This window comes from Patella vulgata, chromosome 8 (genome assembly GCF_932274485.2).
Source record: "Patella vulgata chromosome 8, xgPatVulg1.2, whole genome shotgun sequence".
In the NCBI taxonomy this organism is placed as follows: domain Eukaryota; kingdom Metazoa; phylum Mollusca; class Gastropoda; family Patellidae; genus Patella; species Patella vulgata.
In genome coordinates this window covers 16,711,646-16,733,428 of record NC_065886.2, presented here as the reverse complement: position 1 = coordinate 16,733,428, position 21,783 = coordinate 16,711,646, and the positions used below count along the sequence as shown (strand labels likewise).

Sequence of the window (21,783 nt, the reverse complement as noted above, 5' to 3'; positions counted from 1 at the left end):
GTTTTAACTAGAGTACCCCTTGTGGTGTAAGGAATACTAAACGGGATGTCAAGTTGTCGAATTCCATTCCTATACGCGCTCGTGGGATGTCGGGGGCTAGATATTGATATAGAATAGGGCAAGGGGTGTCAAATTGCCTGGCGTTTTAACCACAGTACTCCTGGCGGTTTGAAGCGGATGTAATCTTTATATAGGACAGGCCTTTGTTTACCAAGACGTGTTAAGCCCTAGACATTCGTGTGCTTTATCAATGTTTTATATCTTAGTCGGGTTTAACATAATTCAACAAATATTATGTAAATGTTTACATAAGAGACAAGTCACCATATGCAAACATCAGGGTGAATTATGACAGTGTAAAATACGTGAGAACTTATATTTTATATATTTATCCAAATTTCTTTATATTATGCATTAATATCGTGTACTGTTAATAGCCGGTATGCTATTCTCGGGTACATACAACTAGAAAATGTTTCAATATTAAGCTTGTTTCATCGATTAATAGTGTTCATCCTTTGAACTCTAAACGACTAACGTTTTAACTAATTTAAAATAGAATTATGAACAATAATCAGTCTGCTAGATAATTAAAAGCCTGTAAATCTGCTAGCGTCATGTGAAAACACTTTACGAACTTCCCTTGATTTACAAAGTCTCACAAGATGCCGCAACCATCGTTTAGGGAGACTAGTCAGGATATCTTGGGTTCAATCCCGAGAAACTTCCATCAGAACTCTATTAATTCAATTTGTTTACCCTTAACCTATAACCTTTATTTAAATATTTTAATATTATACTATCATATTTTAATCATGTTCGTACTCTTACGCTTATTATAAATTAAACTTTTATTTCCTTCCTTGTGAATAGCCCTGTATTAATCCGTAATTCAAGAGAATATTAACGTAATATCACTTAGCCTGTCTCTTTAATATAAATTAGTAGTATTAATTATTATGTCTCACCTACAGTCATTAATAACTTTAGAACATATTACATTAGTAACGTTCTTTACCTATAGCCGTTCAGAAGCTTATTCTTAAACCAGCTCAAAATCGCTGGTGGTTTTATAACAGCATCGTACTTTGCGTTCACACGTACTATATCTGACCATGGGAGCTTCATATTCTTTATTCGATAACATTGGCACTGTCTGACCCCGATATTTTCACAGGAATGTAACTTACTGCGTATTGCGCATGCTCAAAGCAAGCTGGAGTCGGGTTTTTTTTAAGCCAACCCGTTCAGACGGCTAAGATGAACCAGTTTAAAATAAAAAGCCTTCTCGGAGACAGGTGACGAGTTGGGGTTCAGACGCTTAAGTTAAACTGGTTTAACGATCCCCGGGGTTTTTAAACCAGTTCAACTTAAGCGTCTGAACCGACTACTATTAGGGTTACAGTGAACACTTTTACCTCATTAGTAGGGTTATACTCATTGGAAATTGTCTTCAATTACTTATCCTGACCGTATCTGGTTACTGTTAAGACATTCACATTGGGTCTATAAGATAGAATTGGCATATCTCTGAAATGTGTAAGAAACTAGTATAGCACCCACGAGAGATTCTGATAACCGTTAATACATCAGATAGACAGATACGCCTCCTTTTCTAAATACCATATCCATACACCATATAAACAATTTAATCGTTTTTGTTTTGTTAATATATTTCCTTTTTGAATTCAAGCAAAACAGCATTTGCATTTAATCTTGCATAATAATTATTTGTGCAGTTTAACAAGGTTTTCGGAAAAGGGGGGTTGTTAACGGAAGGTCGTGGAACCCGGAATGTTAATAGTGTTCACCCGATCACTACCCCAATGCACCATTAAACGCTACAGCATCTATCGTGTTATTGAAACAAATTTTGATGTACGGATGGACCGACAGACACACCCACAATACAAATTCTTTAGAAAGGGATGCATCGGGGTTGACATTAGACACACAAAGAACTATTCTAGCAAGAGATTTCTCCGTTTGTCACAGCTAGGGTTACTTTACTTAAAAGTCCGACCGCTTGACACACCGTAGACATTTGTAGATAAGAACAAATCCAGCCAAGATTGGCGGACTATTCTAGTTCAAGCATAAGACGGTTTTTAAAACATACTCCTGCTTTACACCTAGTAGACTACTATTGCATGGCTTGATACGACTTGAAACATTCTAGAAAAAAGATTACACCCCTAGACACCACGTTGACTATTCTTTACTACTCTAGGAAGAGACATCAAACGCTTGAAACTCAATAGAAACCGCAGAACTATTCTAAACAGCCTCTAATTAGATAGGAAATACTAACCGGCACTGTTTAATATATCTAATCATCATAGTATAGGAATACTACTTACAGCAGTCACACAAGGTTATACAAAAGATCAATAATTATAATATTGGAAATAATTATAAAGATCTACGATAACCAACGTTGAATATACTTGCTGTATTCGTACAAGGACGGGAAACACCACTGTTAAATATTTATATATCTATTGTATGAAAATGTAGGAATAAACTATAAAGATTGACAACAGTCTTCTAAATATATATTTTTAAAATAAATTGAGGAAGCAAATCACAGTTATTTACAGCAGGGAATGGAGTTTTAAATGTAAATATTATAGAAACAATCCATATGTCAAAGTACAATGTTGTGATTATAATGTAGGGAAAGACCGCAAGGGTCCACAGCTGTTATTGTTAAATATAATTTTGGTAATTTCGATACATCAGGCATCTCGATGGTAAGAGAGGCAACTGTTGTCTCTTGCCATTGTATAACGTCCGCTCCTCCCGGCGAAGTTCCTAAACTGACTTCATAATACCAGTAGTCAGATTGCACAGCCCAATCGACGTGGTCCCACTGCATGAGCAGGTTTCCATGAACAGGGCCACCACGTGGACTACTATAGGTAAATAGTTGACACTTAGACAACTATACTTGTTACGTAATTGACATCCAGAAACTATGCTAGGAGCTGATTTCTCCCTCATGGCATCCCGTGAACGTACTATATATTATAGTTAAGGTTTGCATTCGCTTGACACCCCGTGGAATATATACTCTTAACTACTCTATGGAGAGACATCAAACGCTTGAAACCCGGTGGACAACCGCAGAACTAATCTAGATCGCCTCTAAACAGGTAGGAAATACTAACCGAAGTTGTTCAATAGATATAAACATAATATAGGATTACTATATACAGCTGCCACAATTTGGGTGTTAATATTTATATATCTATTGTATAAAAATGTAGGAATAAATTATAAAGATTGACAGCAGTGTGTTAAATACATTTTTAAAATAGATTGAGGAAAAATATCACAGTTATTTGCTGTAGGTAATATTGTATAAACATTCTAGAAGAATCTACAATAGTTATTTGCAGTGGATAGCGGAGTTATAAACAATATAACCAGAATCTAACATAGATATTTTGAAATAATAATATCGGTATGTTAAAGTACAACGGTACGATTATAATGTAGGAAAAGACCGCATGGGTCCACAGCTGTTATTGTTAAATATATTCTTGGTAACTTCGATATATCAGGCATCTCGATGGTAAGGGAAGCAACTTTTGTCTCTTGCCATTGTATAACATCCGCTCCTCCTGGCGAAGTTCCTAAACTGACTTCATAATACAGGTTCTTCCATGGGGACGCAAATAAATCTCTCCATGACATTTCCAATGATTTACCATCAAATGATCTGGCAATTAGTAATTTTGAACCCGCTGAAATATATAGAATAATAATAATAGTAACTTTATTCATTCAGAATATACCATTCAATATAAACCAGTAGTCACATTGCACAGTCCAATCCAATAAGATTAGGAAAATGATCATATTTCTAAAAACAGGGCCAAAACAAAGTTCATCTGGTTAAATGCCCTATCGTTGAACATTTACAGCTTCATAGTTGCCCTAAAGTGTTTTTGAACCCCACTTCATAAACGAAATTAACGATGCCTCAAACTAGATCCAATTTATGACATAATCCAATAAAGAAAATGAATTTTTCTATTGGCAGAATGACTTATACAAACCTTGTAAAATTGGTGGTTGTGCTACAGATGATATTACTGTTGATAAAGAATTGTCTTGTCTTCCTAATACATTAATAGTAGAAACACTAACATTATAGATAGAGTTAGGTTGTAGTGATAAACTTCTTAATTTAGCCTGATTATAACTAATCTCTGTAACTCGAACTTCTTTATCTAAATTATAACCTGGACCATACACTGATACCTAGTAATAAAAATACATCAATCTAATACTTGTAACAACCAATATAAGACGCGTCAAGATGGCATATTTGGCTTAAGTTTATTGTAATTAGTTTCCTGCCAGGGCAATCTGTTTCACAGAGGATTACGAAAGTCTTCTACTAAAAACTCTGTAAAAGATGAATGCTTTCCGCACGTGACGTCACAATCAAGCGGCGCCCATCATTGGCTCAATGGCACGTGCATTCTTTACATAAGACGTTACTGGACCGGACGGAATGGTGCCTTTTATTCATTTGACATACCCATTTACCCCAAATAGGACATATTTTACCTACATTTACTACAAACACCATTATTTATTTTTCTAATGCTCAAAACATCAATGTTCTAGAATTTCATTTGCAGAAGGAAAAACGTTAATATTGGGGCGCATTAAGCCACACGGATGTCAACCCTATCAGTGATTGTAGCAGCCCAACGAATATTCACGGCTGATCAGTGTGCCAGGTAATGTGGTAATACTAAACTGAAACACTAATTGTTTTATTATGAAAAAAGACACTGTTAATTCTAGGCGCTCAAATGTGCACAGATAAGTGTTAAAAGTCCACTTATCTGGAATTTCTCCTTTTCTTAAACAATATATACCTGTATAGACTTGGTATCAATTCTGGTATTTTCTAAATCCCATTTTAATCGTAATCTATCAGTCAATGGATAACAATCATCCTTCACCGAATATGCAGATATTCCATCTTTATGAATGGCGATCTGACCGTCTGCTATGGCAGCCATTTTGATTATAACCAGAACGCCATCAGTAGTAGCTGTAGTTGGCAATCCAGCTTTATTATAACATCTTACAGTAGAATAAACTTGTTTAGAGTTCTGTATTTGATCAACACTGAGTTGTACTTGAGCAAATGATTGTTTATCTGGTACAGGAGTAAATGGCTGTATATCAACACCGCCGTGCGTTGAACCTTGTATATAAAACATTAATTGATAAATGTATACACGTGTGATTAATTAAATAACGTACATGTCTAGTTGAAACAAATAATAGATTGTATGTTGTAGAAATTAACAATAATTACAATCAACATTCGACGTTTGTTACATAGATATACGTCATTCGTTGTATGTTGTAAAGCAAAATGAAATTGGATTTAAAATCCTACTATTCTACACTGGCCGGGCTAATAAAGGCGATATTCGCCATAAGGTCTGCTACGAGGGGAATCTATATAACCGATTAACAAATTACGTTATTACAACGTTGAAAATTTCAAAGTATTACCTATAGCCCATTGACAATATTCTACTCCTGATTCTGGATCTCCTACTTTCCAATTAACTGATATAAGTTTGGTCAGCTGGAAATTTACATCATTCTCTAAAATTCAACAAAAGAGAAAGACAAGTTAATGTATTAAACAAGAAACAATTTTTGGGGCTATCGAGATTATTCGAATTCTATTTTCATCCGTTATGTGGTTTTGATACGAACCAAAGTTTAAACCTTCGACAATGTTAACCGTGATTTGGTTTAGTAAAGAGTACAATCCTGCCAAGTAATAACCAAGTTTCAACCCTGAACTTGGTGTTGATAACCATTCTGAATAGATCATAGGTTCTGTCAATATTATTTAAATAGATGATATTTCATTGTGGTGGCCAATAATATTTTTCCATTAAAGTACCTCACAATAAACGATTAATTTCTTACCTATACCATCGTTTATCTCTGATATTATTGGTGGAGTCATATCAACAACAATACTCTCTGACTGGCTGACAGTTGTCAGTCCGGCACCATTGGTTGACATCACGGTCAGGTATATTAGTGTATTATGGGCTAATTTTAGACCGGATGCAGTAGCTTGCTGATTTCTACCAACACTTGTGAACGACCGAATCTGGGTTCCACCTTGCACGGTTCCTGAAATTAGTATGATTGCTGATTGAAAACCGTTGCCAAAAGGATTTTAGAAAAGAAGAATGCTCCCTGAGTAATTTTCCAATATATTATTTGATACTAAAATCAATTTGATTTCTAAATAAAATCTACAAAAAACAGGAAATTAATTGCTAAAACTAAATACCTACATGATTTAAACACTATTGTATTACTTAATTATAGTCACTGATATATTTACATATAGTAGTACATGTATTCAAACTAAACTTACCTAGTGCCCATTGATAATCTGTAATAGGACTTTGATCATCTTTAAAATGCCAGGTAAGATGAAGAGATGACCAATAAGGTCTAAACACTGTATGATGTATTAAATGATTAGAGTCACTTGTTATATCTATATAATTAACTTGTTGTACATATACATCATCTACAGCTAATATCATATGTAATTTACTTGTACCAATTCTTATCACTTCTCTTGCTTCTCTTGGATGGAATACATAAGTAAATTTATTCCATAATATTAATGGCTGTTGGTCAATGTCACATATCCCCTGACATCGTTCTGGGTCAAGGCTGAATGTGTGAGTTTCTTGTCCGAATTGCACAAAACCTTCCACGTTGTGATGCTGAATGCTAACATCATGTGGATATCCAACATGTACTATAACATGATAAGCACTTTGGGGGTTTAAATCAAAAACTGTTTGTTGAATATGACCTTTCACTTTAATATAGGCTCCACCCTCTTTTGAAACGGAAGGTTGTGATTGGATGATCTTAATACACGAGGTGGAGTTAATATGCCAACGAGCTGGTGGTTGGTCATCACATTCCTTATTTGATTCCGTCACGCCTTCTTCAAATGATGGATTGGCGATGAGATTTTCTCCAATATATTCTATATCAACCGGTACTGGGGGTGTGGTATCAATTGTAATACCATCAGACACTGCTACATCAGATTCCAACCCACTTCCATCTACAGCATACACTTTATTATAAATTTTCATACCTGTAAAATAAAATATAGTAGTCGTATTTGTTATGTTGGCGGTAACACGTTGATAATAATATATCACATTTGGAAACAAAACATTCAGAAATTCATTCTTTGGAAAGATATGGCTTGAGACGTTATGGGATGGTCTTGAGGTATATTATATTTGAGGGGACTCTTTCCAAAGGCATTTGAAGAGGTAAAAAATCTGTTTTCATTATCTTGTCCACTATACTACAGTAAGGGACCAGTATCGCACGTGTCGAGTGATATATCCCTACTGTAGAACACATAGCGTCACGATAATGAAAGGATTTTTATTTAATACTTCAACTCTTCGTCTAATCGAAATTGAGATTCGGAATTAATATGGAAACTTTAGAATGCCTACCATGATTTAAAGGTGAGGTTAGGTTTACAGACACTCTAGTATTTAATCCTACAGCCTTCCAGTCGTGTATATTACAATCTGTAGTACTAATACCAGTACCAATACACCAGTAATATTTAACTATACCAGTACCACTATCAGTAAAACCATACCACGATGATGATATAACTTTTGTAGCGTTTTGGTAATCTTTATCATATATATCTGTAAATATGAATTAATAAGAGACCGTATCCCCAAATTTATCATGGTTGTCTATAAAAATCATGAATAATTAAACTTATCACTGTTACCACTGTTTTTCGTGTATTTTGTACACGGTGAACAGTCCATTTGCTAATTACATCATTTTGCCTGTACCGTTTTTTTAGGACTTCGAATTTTGTCTTATGGTTTGGGTTGTTCGTACTTGGTTGTATTTCATTATTATCACAAAACAGGAAATTTCTTAGGGAAATTTAAATCGGCTAAAATAAGTCTATGAGTAGTGTCGGGTAATTTAAAGGTGCCCGCAACGCCCCCCCCCCCCCCCAAGAACTCACAAATCTTTGAATAACACTGTTGATTGTAATTTTTCTTTGTGCAAAGCAACCAAAATAACTGAAACTTTGGACAATGATCGTACGCAGACGAAGTTCAAGAAGCTGGACCATTGTAAGATTTAATACAAATTTTACGGGGTTCTGTTTTTGGGGCAACTCTATATTCAATAATTTCAATAGTTTACATGTACGTACGTGTTTTTTTGGGGCCACTCTATATTCAATAATTTCAATAGTTTACATGTACGTACTTACCATTACCATCATGTATAATACCGGAAGTGGGAGTTGTATTGTCTATTAATATTCCATCACTATTGGCCCAGCTCAATAATCCTGCTTTATTATAAGCTAGTACAGTACTATAATATTCTCTATTCTCTTGTAGATTTAGATTAGTAGCTGTATAGATACTAGTATTTCCAGGTACTCTTGTAGATGACTGATGAACGTTGTGGCCTACATTTCAGAAAAATCGCTATTAATTACACTAGTAAAGATGCAATATGTAAGATTTAGATAAATAGATAATGAAACAGCAATAAAAATAATATATTGAAAATTTCAGTTCTCTATTTTGAGGGAAGTTGTCAGTGTTTAAGGTTTTGCTAAGAATAGCGTAGTCTCGATTTTTATTAATGTAACCATTGTTATCATATTTCAAATCTTGACATTGCAATGGTCTAGAGAGTTGATTACGGGCTTGTCTTCTGAATAAATTTCTAATAATTGATATAACATTTGAGGCCAAAAGAAAGTTTTGCAATCTTTAAGACCCACTCTACTTGATAATGAGATTGGTCGGGACTGGTTCAAAAATATCTTTAGGAATGGAAACATCAGTTTAAAAATGTTGTCATAAAAATAATAAATACTTGTTTCCGTTAAACATTCAGGTTCGGAAAAGTTATTCAATGTGATTATGTTAGTATTAAAACCCACCTTGTGGATGAGTGCTTATATAAGGCTTAAAATAATCGAATCCGTATATTCCTCCTCTAAATTTATTCTTCCAACCAATAATAATCTGATTGCTTGATGTTTGGTAATCTAAATCGTTAACACTTAATATAGTTTCTAATTCTTTTATCTGGATAAAAAATAAAGAAATATATCTCAAAATCAAATCAATAATTCTATTTAAAATAGGTTAATCAAAACGGGGAAAAGTAGTCGATATATTATTAAATAGCTTGGTGTTTTATCTTATTTTTAAGTACTTACAGCAGCACCCGCTATGTGACTGACACTAGGAGCAGACGTCAGTGGTGTAATACCAGGAGACTTAAATATCGCATATTGATTTGCATTATACCATACCCTCACAAATACACTATATGGCACAGACTTATCTAAAACTTTAGCTGTAATAAATAAAATAATATTACGAAATTACATGTACTAGAAACATAGTGGGACCTTAAGCCGATCCCTGTGACACACCTTTACAAGAAAGAAGACTTTTGTTTATAGAGCTTTTTACGTATGTTTCAATGTTTATAGCTGAATGTATTGATAAGGTATCCTATTGTAACTGAGTAAAGGTTGTGTGATTTGTTAATATTACATACTAATAAATATACAGTATTAGTGATTGTTTCTTGAAAGAAATGAATAACATTTTTAAAAGGTATACCTGTAGGTAAAGTAATTATAGTTTCGGTATTTTCACCAACATCAAACCATGTCCTTTCTGTATCAGTGTCATATATTCCACTGGGTGAATTTTCACCGGAATTTCCAGCACTGCATTCATATCTAAAATATCATATGCTGAGTTTGAATTCATGGTAATTGCTATGTAATGAATTAAGCTGGTCTTGGAAGGCTGAGGCCTAGATCATCATTGTTGGTTTATTAAAGAGGTACCATTTACCTAATAGATGAGTGACCCTGTTGGTTTATTAAAGGGGTTTAATTTATCTAAATTTAATTTAATTTATAGACGAGAGACCTTGTTGGTTTATTAAAGGGGTTTAATTTGCCTTATAGATGAGAGACCGTGTTAGTTTATTAAAGACGTTTAACTTATCTAAGTTTAATTTACCTTATAGGAGAGATACCTTGTGGGTTTATTATCCTCCATCTGGCAGCTAGAAAATTATCAGACGATGTGTAGTAAGACTGTGTAGCATCAGATGACATCAAATTAGTCATGTCAGTAACTTGGATAATGTTATTTGGATTCCCTGCAAGAATGATTATAAATAAGAAATCAATCACGTGGCGGATAACATAAAATATACAAAAATATAGGAATAGTGTGGCATATTACATCTGAAATTAAGGTAGACTAAACACAGTGGGCCATTACTGTGGCGAATGCAAAGGAAACCCTAACAGAAAAGTTCACAAAGAATTAATTAATGAATAATTTTAATAATATACCTGTTGAGATGTCTCTACAGTTGTCAGCATCTGAACATGTTTTGTCTTGTGCAGCACAAACACAATGTCCAAGACAATTATACGGTTGACATCTCCTGACTAAATCTAACATTCCTCCTTCTACAAGTTCAAATTCAGAATGAGCAGGTTGACTTTTTAATCCAACCTATATCAAAAATAAAAATGAGATGATATGTAACACAATAAAAGACTAAAATTAAAACATATTGTTAGTTAATAGATACGGATACTGAAGTGGCAATTTTGCCCAAGTCTGATACACCCGATTTAGAGGTGTAATTTCTCTTGTTCTACTGTAGTACATATATCATATACTAGAAAATGATTAAATAGCAATAATTACCCCGTTAACAGCCCATACAGATATGAAAACAGAATTGCCCATATGAAGTGTCTTGGTAGTTATTGTAACTGATTGTACCACTCCTTCATCATTAAAATTATCTCCAGCCACATGTTGAAACGTGGTTTGTTGATCGCCCTGTTAAAATATTTTTTCATAAGAGAATTTCGTGAAATAAACAAAAATCTGTCTTATTACCTAAGATTAATTGCAGATCGAAAAAAAGCATTTTATTTATAAGATTTTGGGTGTTTGAATGCTGCTAATTTACGCCAAAAATTGTATTATGCTCAAGACTACCACATATTACCGTAATTAGAGATACTTGCCTGGTTGAGATCGGTAAAGAAAGGTTTGGTCCCAACACTGACTTTATACTCGGTTATACCAGTATGTAGATCGGCAAATCCCAACCATGCTAACTTAATAGACGTAGAAGACCAGTGGTTCCAGTTATTCATATCTCTGTTTAAGTTAGCGGCGTGGTCAGTATCAATAGCAAACATACCTGAAACAACATTCACTAATTATTTCATTGGGGAAGATACACAATTTGTAATATGGTAAAACTTTAATTCTCCAAAATGACTAGAACAAAACCAAAACGACATCGAATTCGGATTGTTCATAATTATCAGATTATAAATTACTTAGTCATTTTAGAGTGGAAAACAAATTAAAAAAAATGAAAATTAAAATTGCCTGTTTTCTTAGAGTACGTGGATTTATTTACATCGAGAATGAGTTATCAGATATCATGACATTTGTTCTTATATAATGTAAGCATAACTATAAGCAATTTTAATCGATACAAACAATACACGTACCTCTGGTAGGTGGTGTAGAATCAACTGTTATATCATCTGTAACACTCGACTGGCACAAACCAGCTAAATTACAACCAATCACTTTAACTTTATATTTACTACCGTCGTGTAGAGCTAGACCAGAAAACGCAAACTCTGTTACCGTACTAGGAATCTGAAACAAAAATAGTAATCTATCCCTTAAAAATTTTCCAACTATACAATTTTACCCAGGCACTGTCCAGTGGACATCCTCGTAATGCCACTGTATTTTTCTAAATTACTGAATTCATTATAGGCATGCTTATTTTTTTATCAAAGTGTTTCATTTTTCAAAAAACAAAATATGTTTAAAATTATCGATAGGACTTACCTCCATAGCTGAAGAATTAAAATCTCCCAATAAATGAGGTGAAATAGAAATGTATTGTCTTTCTATATCTGATTCATCATCAGTAAACTTCCATTCAATTTTAATACTAGATTTTGATATGGTAGTTGAAGGTAAAACAGAACTAAACGATGAGACGGAGGCTGCCCTTTGTACTACAACTGGTAATGTTGTATCGATCTTAAAACCATTTGATGTAACTTCGCTGTATAAACCTAATAAAATAAAATCTAGGTGCAGTGGCGGTTTTGAAATGCACAAATAATACAAACGATGATGATATAAATATAAAAGTAATCCTATGCATTTTTACAAAAGAAAGATGTCGATTCGTCTACAATGAAGCCGGGTCTAGAGGACATGCAAAGGGGTGATAACTCTAACCAATTTTAAAAAGGGAGAATATTTCATGTAGGAACCCTTTTACCACTTACATAGCGAATTTATACATTGGGTCCACAACAGTAATGCTTGTTCAAGTAAGATATAACTTAAATTATTGTTTTTGTAAGTGTCATTAGCGTCATTAAAATAATTTGAGTCATACCTGCTTTATTGTAACATCTAACAGTAATATAAATTCTAGTATCAATAGGCAATAGCTTATTATCAGGTAAATTAGATCTATAGGCCAGTTCGACCACTGGTAAAACTTGAGGGCTAAGTAACTCTTCGCCTCCAATGGTTGTTCCTACTCTCCATTCATATCTCGCTATACCAGATTGTGCATCTTTAAACCCATGCCATTTGGCACCAACAAAGTTTCTGAAATCAGGATGACAATCCTTAAAAATTGCACACAACACATTATGTTAACTTATTCAGTAGTAGAATCTGATTCTGGAAGATAATAATTGCAACACTCTTATATAACCCTAACTAACTGCCCAGAACCAATTTATAAATGTCAATCATCTAATTAAGATAAGTTCCCAGCTAAATCGTTCGGGCGATCGACAATGGTTGTAGCATATGTATTCTTTAGTAGGCAATGAGGTCATTTACATGACAAATTGACGAAATTGAATAGGATTCTTCGTTTCACTAGTTTAAATGATGCATATCAACATCATACGGATAGGATAGAACTTTTGTTAAATAGAATCTTCATATCAATAATGTAGGCATATAATATCAATTTTAAAACAATCAGATGATAAATGTAGTCTTAAGAGTGTTCACAAGAACTTGTGGACGGACGGACGGACGGGCGAACTGGGGAGATGGCGATATACGATCACGTATAAAAATGGGTTATTGTAAAATGCCTTCTAAGACAATATCTACTGCAGCGGTCCCATAGCTGCGGAGACTTGATAACCGTGATCCAATAATATTCGTGGATCCTCATGTCAATTTTATAGTTTGCTCTGAAAACGGAAAACTAAACAGACTTGATAATCGTGTTTCAATTACCTGGTTGCTTGGAATTCTACATCTAAATCTTTCGTTCCATCTAAAACTCGTCCCACGTCCGGTGATGTCACGTCAATTATTACCCCGTCAGAAATGGCCGACGTACACATGTCAGCCATATTGCACCCTGTTACCGTGGTGATATATTTTGTTCCAGGAGTAAATTTGGACGTTGGAAAGGTAAAATCTGAAATATGTATCGGTTTTTAAAATTTATTAGAAGATCTACTTAATTTATTTGAACTAGTCCATATTTTTACAATAAAACTTAACTAAAATCTGAAATATCTACCTAATTTTAAAGAGAATAGCCCCTATTTTTACAATAAAACTAAACCACCTCTTCTTGGGAATATCATCAATAGTTCTATGACAGAAAAGTTGGATTGTATTTTGTAATAATATTTTCCTTACGTGTAGATATTCCTGTTTTGATTTCTGGAATTATGTCATCACAATCAGCACAGGTACCAACTTTAACAGTATAGTATTGCATTGATGAATGGGGATCATGGAATCCTTGCCATCTAACAGAAAATGGTGATTGGTTAGTTATATAATCTACGTCATCTCCGGTATAGTTTGTATTAAGAATATCGATGACATGTCCTGTGGTAGGAGGAGTTGTGTCTACTGTCACTGGACGAGATATTAATGTAGTAGATAACCCTGCACCATTAATGGCCTGAAACACCACAATAGACAAGAGTTATTTTAAAATTATATTGGAAATTACATCAGCTATAAGTATACCGTCTTAACGATTAGTGTCAATTTCTTTGAAAAAAATAAGCTGAAAAATAATAAAGCACAATGTGTGTTCCAACCTTATCTGTTACATCAAGCATAATTCATTAAATATTTATACATGTATTATATCCAAAAACGTAATGCAAAATTACAATAAGAGATATACCTGAACTGTGACGTAATAAACGTGTCCATCTTGCAATTTTTGTTCTACATTCGCTTCATCACAATCATTATCTGTTATCATATATTCCCTAATGTTTTCATGGCCTGGTCTAGTACCGACTGCCCACCGATACTGACTTATACCACTTTCAGTGTCTTTAAATGATCCACTCCAACTGTAAATAAATCAAATACAATGGCTCAGACTCTTAATACATTATTTACAATTAATGAGGGGAGACTTCCAACTGCCAATGAATCTTTTACATGGAATCTAAACCGAGGCATTCTGATCTATAAATGATAAAAGGTATAGTACACGTGTCGAGGTAGGCTTACTATTTCACGCCTTCAAAAACACCGGTAACCAAATACTTTGGCTGGGGTCAATGGCTTTCATTTTATGTTGTTTACTAACACTAGATTCTATATAAACCTACCACGCAGACAATACATCATTTGACTGTATATATGTATTAGTAAATTGTATAGGTTTAGATGTAGTTTCTGGTGGACTATTATCAATAATGAAACCTTCAGATGAAACGGTTTTTGTCCTGTTTACAAAATCAATTGCTGAAAAAAAAAACAAAAAAAAAACAATAATAGCACTAAACAAACAATAGTGGAACCAAGGGATGAAAGAAATGGGTGGGTACTAACGAACGAGCAATTTTGCCAAGCGGGAAATAGAAATCAATTCATTTTGTATAGAAGATTGGAATATGTAGCTTTATAATTAATTACACGACTTTAATACATGATTAACAAATCTAATTTAATCGTTTCTATTTGCTTTTATTTAAGTTATACATTTTTTTATAGTTCTAATTGTGAAACAGAAACATGAATTTATACCTACCTTCTATAGTGACGTAATAAGTGTGGCCATTTTGTAAAGAAAGATGGTGGAATATTTTATGATTTATCAAACCAACATTATGTTTAGTTACAATATCTTCACCTCCCTGTATAGAACCTTTATAAGTAAAAGAAAATTTACAAAATGTAAAGAACAGCATATTTACAGATTGACAATAAGGTATGTTCGTTCACTTTTAACTTGTTGATTCAGCGATCACTGTCGTATCCTTGAAACAAGTTAACCTTACCGATATATAAATGATATTTTGATATTCCACTTGGATGAACAGTTTTTCCACCATTTTCCTCTACGTCAAGAAAACTATCCCAGTAGACAGCTACATCATTGTCGGATGACTGAAATAATATATTGGTTATTCATATAAAACTATCACAAAAACATTACTTCAGTACTGATAAGTTTATTAAAACAGCTATAATCAAATACGAGAAACAACCGATAGCTATATATACTTCCACCAAACATCTCTCTACTTGTGGAGGTTGCAGTGACAAATCTGTTTCTAAGATGACGTAATCGTATTGCCTGATCTTCCTGAAGTGACGTTTGAAGCACTCTCATTCTAAGATTAATTATTGTCTGGCGTGAACAATTAAAGGCTCTTGCAACAATGAGCACAGACTGACCAGCATAGAGCCTACCTATAGCATGTAGAATGTAGACGTTCTACATTTGAAATAACAATTTTAATTTGTTTTTCCAGTTCAAGTTACGTGTGCGTGTTCAGTTTAAGCAAACTTGCATCGATTGACCTCACGAGTTTGTGTTTGCACGTGTTTTTCAGGTTTTTCATCTTTATATGCTCAAAAGTCACGTGATCCACGTGACTTAACGATTTTATGAAATTAAAGGCTTCTTACTACTTACTATCGTTAGAAACACTTTAAAAAAATTTGTTGAAATTAAGTTTTTAATTTGGCTGAGTATATATAGCATATTATCCGAGGATGGAACCATTATCCCGAAACACTATTAATCGGGCTAACAGGGAATTACAAGGAATGAATGACACACCAAATATTATATGTCTTCGAGTATGCTAGGATAGAGATAATCGGGTTCGACTATATTTTTTTAGAACTATTTACCTGGTATTTAAAATCTTCCAAGTTCTCCACCCACACCCGACCACCATTTGGTGGAGTCAAATCAACAGTTACTCCATCACTACATGCGTTTACTTCTTCCAAATCTTCCGTCCATTTTTCATGACCAGCAACAACAGCATCCGCATGGATACAGATATAATACCGCCTTCCGTGTTTTAAAGTATTTTGAGTTAACACATTGATGTATTCGTTTTCTGAGAAAAGAAATATAAAGAAATGCGGTAAAACTGGAGTCTTAATGATGAAGTCAACGAAGACTCCTTCAAAGTACGTGTTCATATTATAGTTGTTAGGCTTAAAGAAATGGCACAAGGAATCAATGGAATAAAGCCTTAATGACATTTGAAGATTACTGAAACTCCCTCACCGGTTTGTCCACACTGAATAACATCTGGATGTGAACAAGGATCTCTTATCGTTATCTTCGGTTGAGTAAAATGTGTTAGAGTAGAGAATGCTGGGTCTTCCAGTAAACCCCAAGTATAGTTTCTATGTCTTAATGTGGGCCATACGGCTGATATAATATTTTTATAAGGTGTATAGTCCACATCTGGTGTAGACCAGATTGCGTTCTGATCCAGAGAAATGGATGTTCCTAGTTCATTTGTGTTGGGATCTGAAATACAAAACAAACAACATCTTCAAGTTATTGAAACGCTACTCATAAAAGGGTGGATATGTCATAATCATTGGATCTGTCACAACTGCGAGTGTGTATTTGTGTGTGTGTGTTTATTTCAATTTCACGATATATTCAAAGAGTACTTACCGTTATTTAATGGCTGTCCTATAGCATCTACAACAATAGCCGGTATAATTAATACCGGATCTACAGATGAACAGTTTTTAATATCCGACGATATTATTGTTGATAAACGAGCTTTATTAAATATTCTTACAGCCAATCTTCTGCATTCACTAAAATCAACTTCACCATCTAAATTAATTCTAAACTGAAACTAAGAAATACAATAATATTACATGAAATAGTTTGTCTTTATGGCACAATTTTGAACAAAGGTTCGTGTGGTTGCATAGTTATCCTGTTGAAAAGAACCACACAAATGTTTTTGCTTCAACGCAACATTTTCTGTGGTGCACACCACGTTTGCTTACTACCTCTTTTCTGTCTATTGGTTTGCCTAAAATCTGTAATCAAGTTTACTTTTTAGGGCATTTTCATAATGTATACAGCTGTAACAGATTTATAAAAACATACAGACAATCTTAAAATTTAGATTCCTACCATTGTCTCGCTGATTTTCTGCACATTGTTTACTTTACTCCATTTAGTAAACAAATGACTATTATGTTTATTATCTGTTATACTCCACATATATTTATCTATGGTAGACTCCACAGAACACACTTTATCTTCGGTATTACTCTTGTAAGTCAAGCTAACATCTAACTGAGATATGGAATAAAACATAAAATGATAACCGTATTATAATAAATCAAACCTTCATATCAGATTACATTTAGTAGCTCATTGGCAGATTTTAGGTTCATACCGTGTTAATTGTATACTTCGTTAGGTTATGCAGTCGGTGTGCTCATTAATGTGTTGGTACAACGTTATATTAACGTAACGTTGATATCTAGGTGACTGTGTTATCATTCTGCCAGCAACAATTACTATAGTGAGCTGCAAATTAAATATTTGATTATGTATAAATATTGGACATAATTAGTTGTATTATATTATTTATATTTGAATTACCTGGGAACCATGCATCTTTTTGTGGAGTATATCTATATGTGGCATATCAGGTTTGCTCAACACTGTTACACCATTACTGACTACAGGTTGAGAACAAACTTCACCCGAACAGAACCTCACACTACTTCTATATGTTTTACAATAATCTAATGCTACTGGTTGGAAGATTTGACCAGAATTTGATAGAAACTTCTTATCTTCTACATTGTGCCATATATCCTCTGTTAAACAATGAATAATAGTTTAATAATAACAATAATAACATTTTAATATCCGTTTGCCGTGCTAAGTTCTTTATTTTTATCAACCATACAATTTATGTAAATTTTAACAATCGAACGCTACTACTCTACAGATTCTTTTTTTCTTATTGTAATTATAAATATATCCAAATGCTATAGTCAACAATATCAACCCCTACCAATGCATTATATTCATTTATTTCAAAGTAATTCAATGATTTATTTCGAAGTAATTTAACTATTTATTCAATGATTTATTTAAAAGTAATTCAATCATTTATTTCAAAGTAAATCAATCATTTATTTCAAAGTAAATCAATCATTTATTTACCTGTGTTTTTCTGTCTCATTTGTAACGTCCATTTAATATCAGGATACATATGTTTATATGCATTTGATATTGTCCAATGTGCCATGTAATAAGATGTTGATATTTGATAGTCAATATCCGACTCACAATCTGAGCTTGAATTCTGTGTCAGAAAAAAAAATGGCGTATAATATTTGAGAGTTTTTTATTGAATTTATTATAGATAAATATATGAAAAATGATAATACCAATAACTATTAATACTTCCAGTATCAGTTCAATAAAATCAATATTGTACTATTTTTATCTTACTAATATTAGGAAAATAGTTTACCTGTTGCGAATGGTGGTTTGGTAGCCAGGATAGTCTTTCTATGTTTGTTAAAGTGAAAAAAAAGTAATATGGTATAAGGATAGGCATATAATGTGATGTTTTATTTGGAAAAACTTGGATTGAAATTAGGAGTAAAATAGCTTTATAGCCATATTATGACCATGCATTGTACATGGTTAATATCAAATACAAGAGACATAAATGTGACCTTTGCTGTAGGCCTACACCAACTATTGGTTTTATGAGATGATATTATAGTTGATGTCATATGTTTATATCTACGAGGGTAATCTAAATTTAATCATCATCACAGTATTTACGAGGCAATGTTTATTCGTAAAAAATGTGGTTGTGAGGTAATCTTTATTCGTAATCACTGTAGTTATGAATATGGCTGTTTAATAATTTACCCTTTTGCTGACAATTAGAGCCATCTTTTATCCGAACTTCATTATTCAGGTTAACATTTTTCTGAACTATAGTGATACCATTAGACGATGCCTTTCTTGTTCCAGCGTCACTCCTAGCTGTTACCGTTACAAAGTATGTCTAAAAATAGTAACAATAATAATATTGACAGAATAATACCAATACATACAAATGTAGATTTCTATATTTGTGCACTAGACTAGTCAAATGTTCGTTAAATCTGACCCCAAGTTCACAAAACATTCTCAGACTTAAGTTAAGAATTTACTCAATTTTCAATCAGTTTATGAGAAATATCTTTGATCCAGAAACACAAAACTTTGCACATAGTTTCTTATTGACGCATTTGATACATTAATACAACAACTGTTTTATAAAGGGCTATATTTAAGTTAAAATAAGGCGAAAAATTTTGAGTAATTTCTTAACTTAAGTCTAAGAATTCTTTGTGAACTCGGGACCAGAACATCATTTTTCTTAATGATTTTGATGTGCTGAAAACGAATATCGATGTCCCCAAGCGCCAAATGCTGCTAGATTGTCATCGACGTGAACGTCTACAGTTTGCCCAACAACACATATGAGAGTCGGTATTGCCCATCAATTGCAGATGGCAGGACCAGAAAATGGCGTCGAAGTGGCCAGCGTTGCTCTGACCAATGTGTCATGGAACGTGACTCATGGGGTGTTCCAAGCATAATGGATTGGGGTGGAATCGGCCTGTACTAGAAAGTGTGTCCTGTGATGTTCCAAAATCTTGGTCCAGGGAGAGGAGGTGGCATCACAGCAGTGCGCTACATCGACCAAGCTCTCAGACCCCACGCCATACCACATTCCGCACGTCATCGAGACAACGTTTTCCAGCATGACAACGCATGTGCCCACACCGCCAGAGTTACTCGGGACTTTCTACAGCAGAACGATGTCAACGTTATGCACTGGTCATCCCTTAATCCAGACTTAAACCCAATTGAACATCTTTGGGATAAAATTCAGAGGAGACCAAACACAGCCAATGGATTGTGCCAGACTTTTCTGAGAGTGTGGTGCCAATGGCGTTCACCAATCGTCTGGTCCACTCCATGTACAGACGCTGTGCTGCTGTTATTGATACTCGTGGTGGATACACCAGGTACTGATGTATAGACTTGTGTACAGATTCTAAACCTTCTCGTAAAGTCTTGGAATTGTGATGAATTAATCACTAATGTGTCAACATTACTTTGATCCATTTAGTAAGTCGTTTTTTAGAATGATTTGATTAAGTGCCTCTATGATTTTGAAATCGTACTGGCGTTTATTTTGTTGTGGAGGCTAGGCCCAACATTCAATCGCTACTATCTCGGTTCAGAGTTGAGCAATTTGACTGAAATTTTCAGATTATTCCCTGTACATTATGGTAGACACGCACAAATATCCAAAAGGAAAGGGACATCAATACCAAATTTTGATCAATATGGCGGTCATCTTGAATATTACGTAATAGTGACGTCACAGGGGCATAATGACATCATTTTTTGTTTTAATGGGGTCGACTTTCTATATGTCTGTAATACATTAGGCCCAAAGGTCAATAGTTAACAAGATATCTGACAATCTAGCAGCATTTGGCGGCCATTTTGTATTTATGCTAATTAAACGGTCAAAAACTCGAATTTCGGCTAGAGAACATGGATATTCGTATTCAGCACACCAAAATCATTAAGAAAAGTCATGTTCCCCACTTTTACTAAAAGAATGCTCCTTGATTTTTAAGGAAGGCCTTTTTCCAGAAATTTAACCAGTCTACACGGGTCTGAAAGGATGGGGAACAGCTATGGACAGAGCAATAAGGAGATTTTTCTGACGAACGAGTATCTTGTAGCTTTTGTATACAATTGTTGCATTAAAGGATCCCACTTACCTTGTGCAGCTGTAAATTAATCCCGAGAAACGTATGCTGGGTCTTACTGCCAACGTTTTCATCTTTTATATCACTAACAAGTGGTTGTGAACCAATACCAATACTGTAAGTCACGTGTTCGGCCATATCATCAGATTCAAACCCAAACCATCTTGCTTTTAATGTAGTGGTCGACAGTTGAAAATTACTGTCTTCTAACTCCTAAAGGGAAAATTATATAAACATAGACAGATGTGTTCCAATAGAGAAATACAATCACAGATGAAAGCCTATGTTTACCATATGGTTGACTATTAACGTTATTTAGTCTATGTATGTGACAACTGATACACTTAGAAAGCTGGAAAGGTATTTTGTAATATACGTTTAGTGGAGATAGAGGTTTCTGTAACCAGCTATGTAGATTGCAATGTATGAGAAGAGATCCTCGGTCGAAGTTACCAAACATGATTCGATATTA

The 21,783-nt window shown here is 34.0% G+C and overlaps 1 protein-coding gene across 1 annotated transcript; it reads right to left on the bottom strand.

Moving 5' to 3' along the window:
* Positions 1–2,533: 2,533 nt before the first annotated feature.
* Positions 2,534–21,498, bottom strand: LOC130014089 (uncharacterized). Its single transcript, XM_056102971.1, has 33 exons — positions 21,324–21,498; positions 19,402–19,540; positions 18,992–19,029; positions 18,679–18,820; positions 18,106–18,326; positions 17,629–17,793; positions 17,152–17,341; positions 16,750–16,998; positions 16,362–16,576; positions 15,500–15,608; positions 15,250–15,366; positions 14,828–14,963; positions 14,389–14,563; positions 13,887–14,157; positions 13,473–13,659; positions 12,604–12,821; positions 12,039–12,271; positions 11,687–11,840; positions 11,189–11,367; positions 10,860–10,997; positions 10,496–10,661; positions 10,155–10,296; positions 9,744–9,865; positions 9,332–9,471; positions 9,050–9,197; positions 8,363–8,566; positions 7,566–7,769; positions 6,443–7,189; positions 5,980–6,192; positions 5,551–5,646; positions 4,899–5,233; positions 4,065–4,269; positions 2,534–3,749 (listed from the first exon to the last, which is right to left on the bottom strand). Exons 1-33 carry the CDS (start codon positions 21,447–21,449, stop codon positions 3,472–3,474), a joined length of 6,402 nt encoding a protein of 2,133 aa, XP_055958946.1. The 5' UTR covers positions 21,450–21,498; the 3' UTR covers positions 2,534–3,471.
* Between the last annotated feature and the right edge of the window lie 285 nt (positions 21,499–21,783).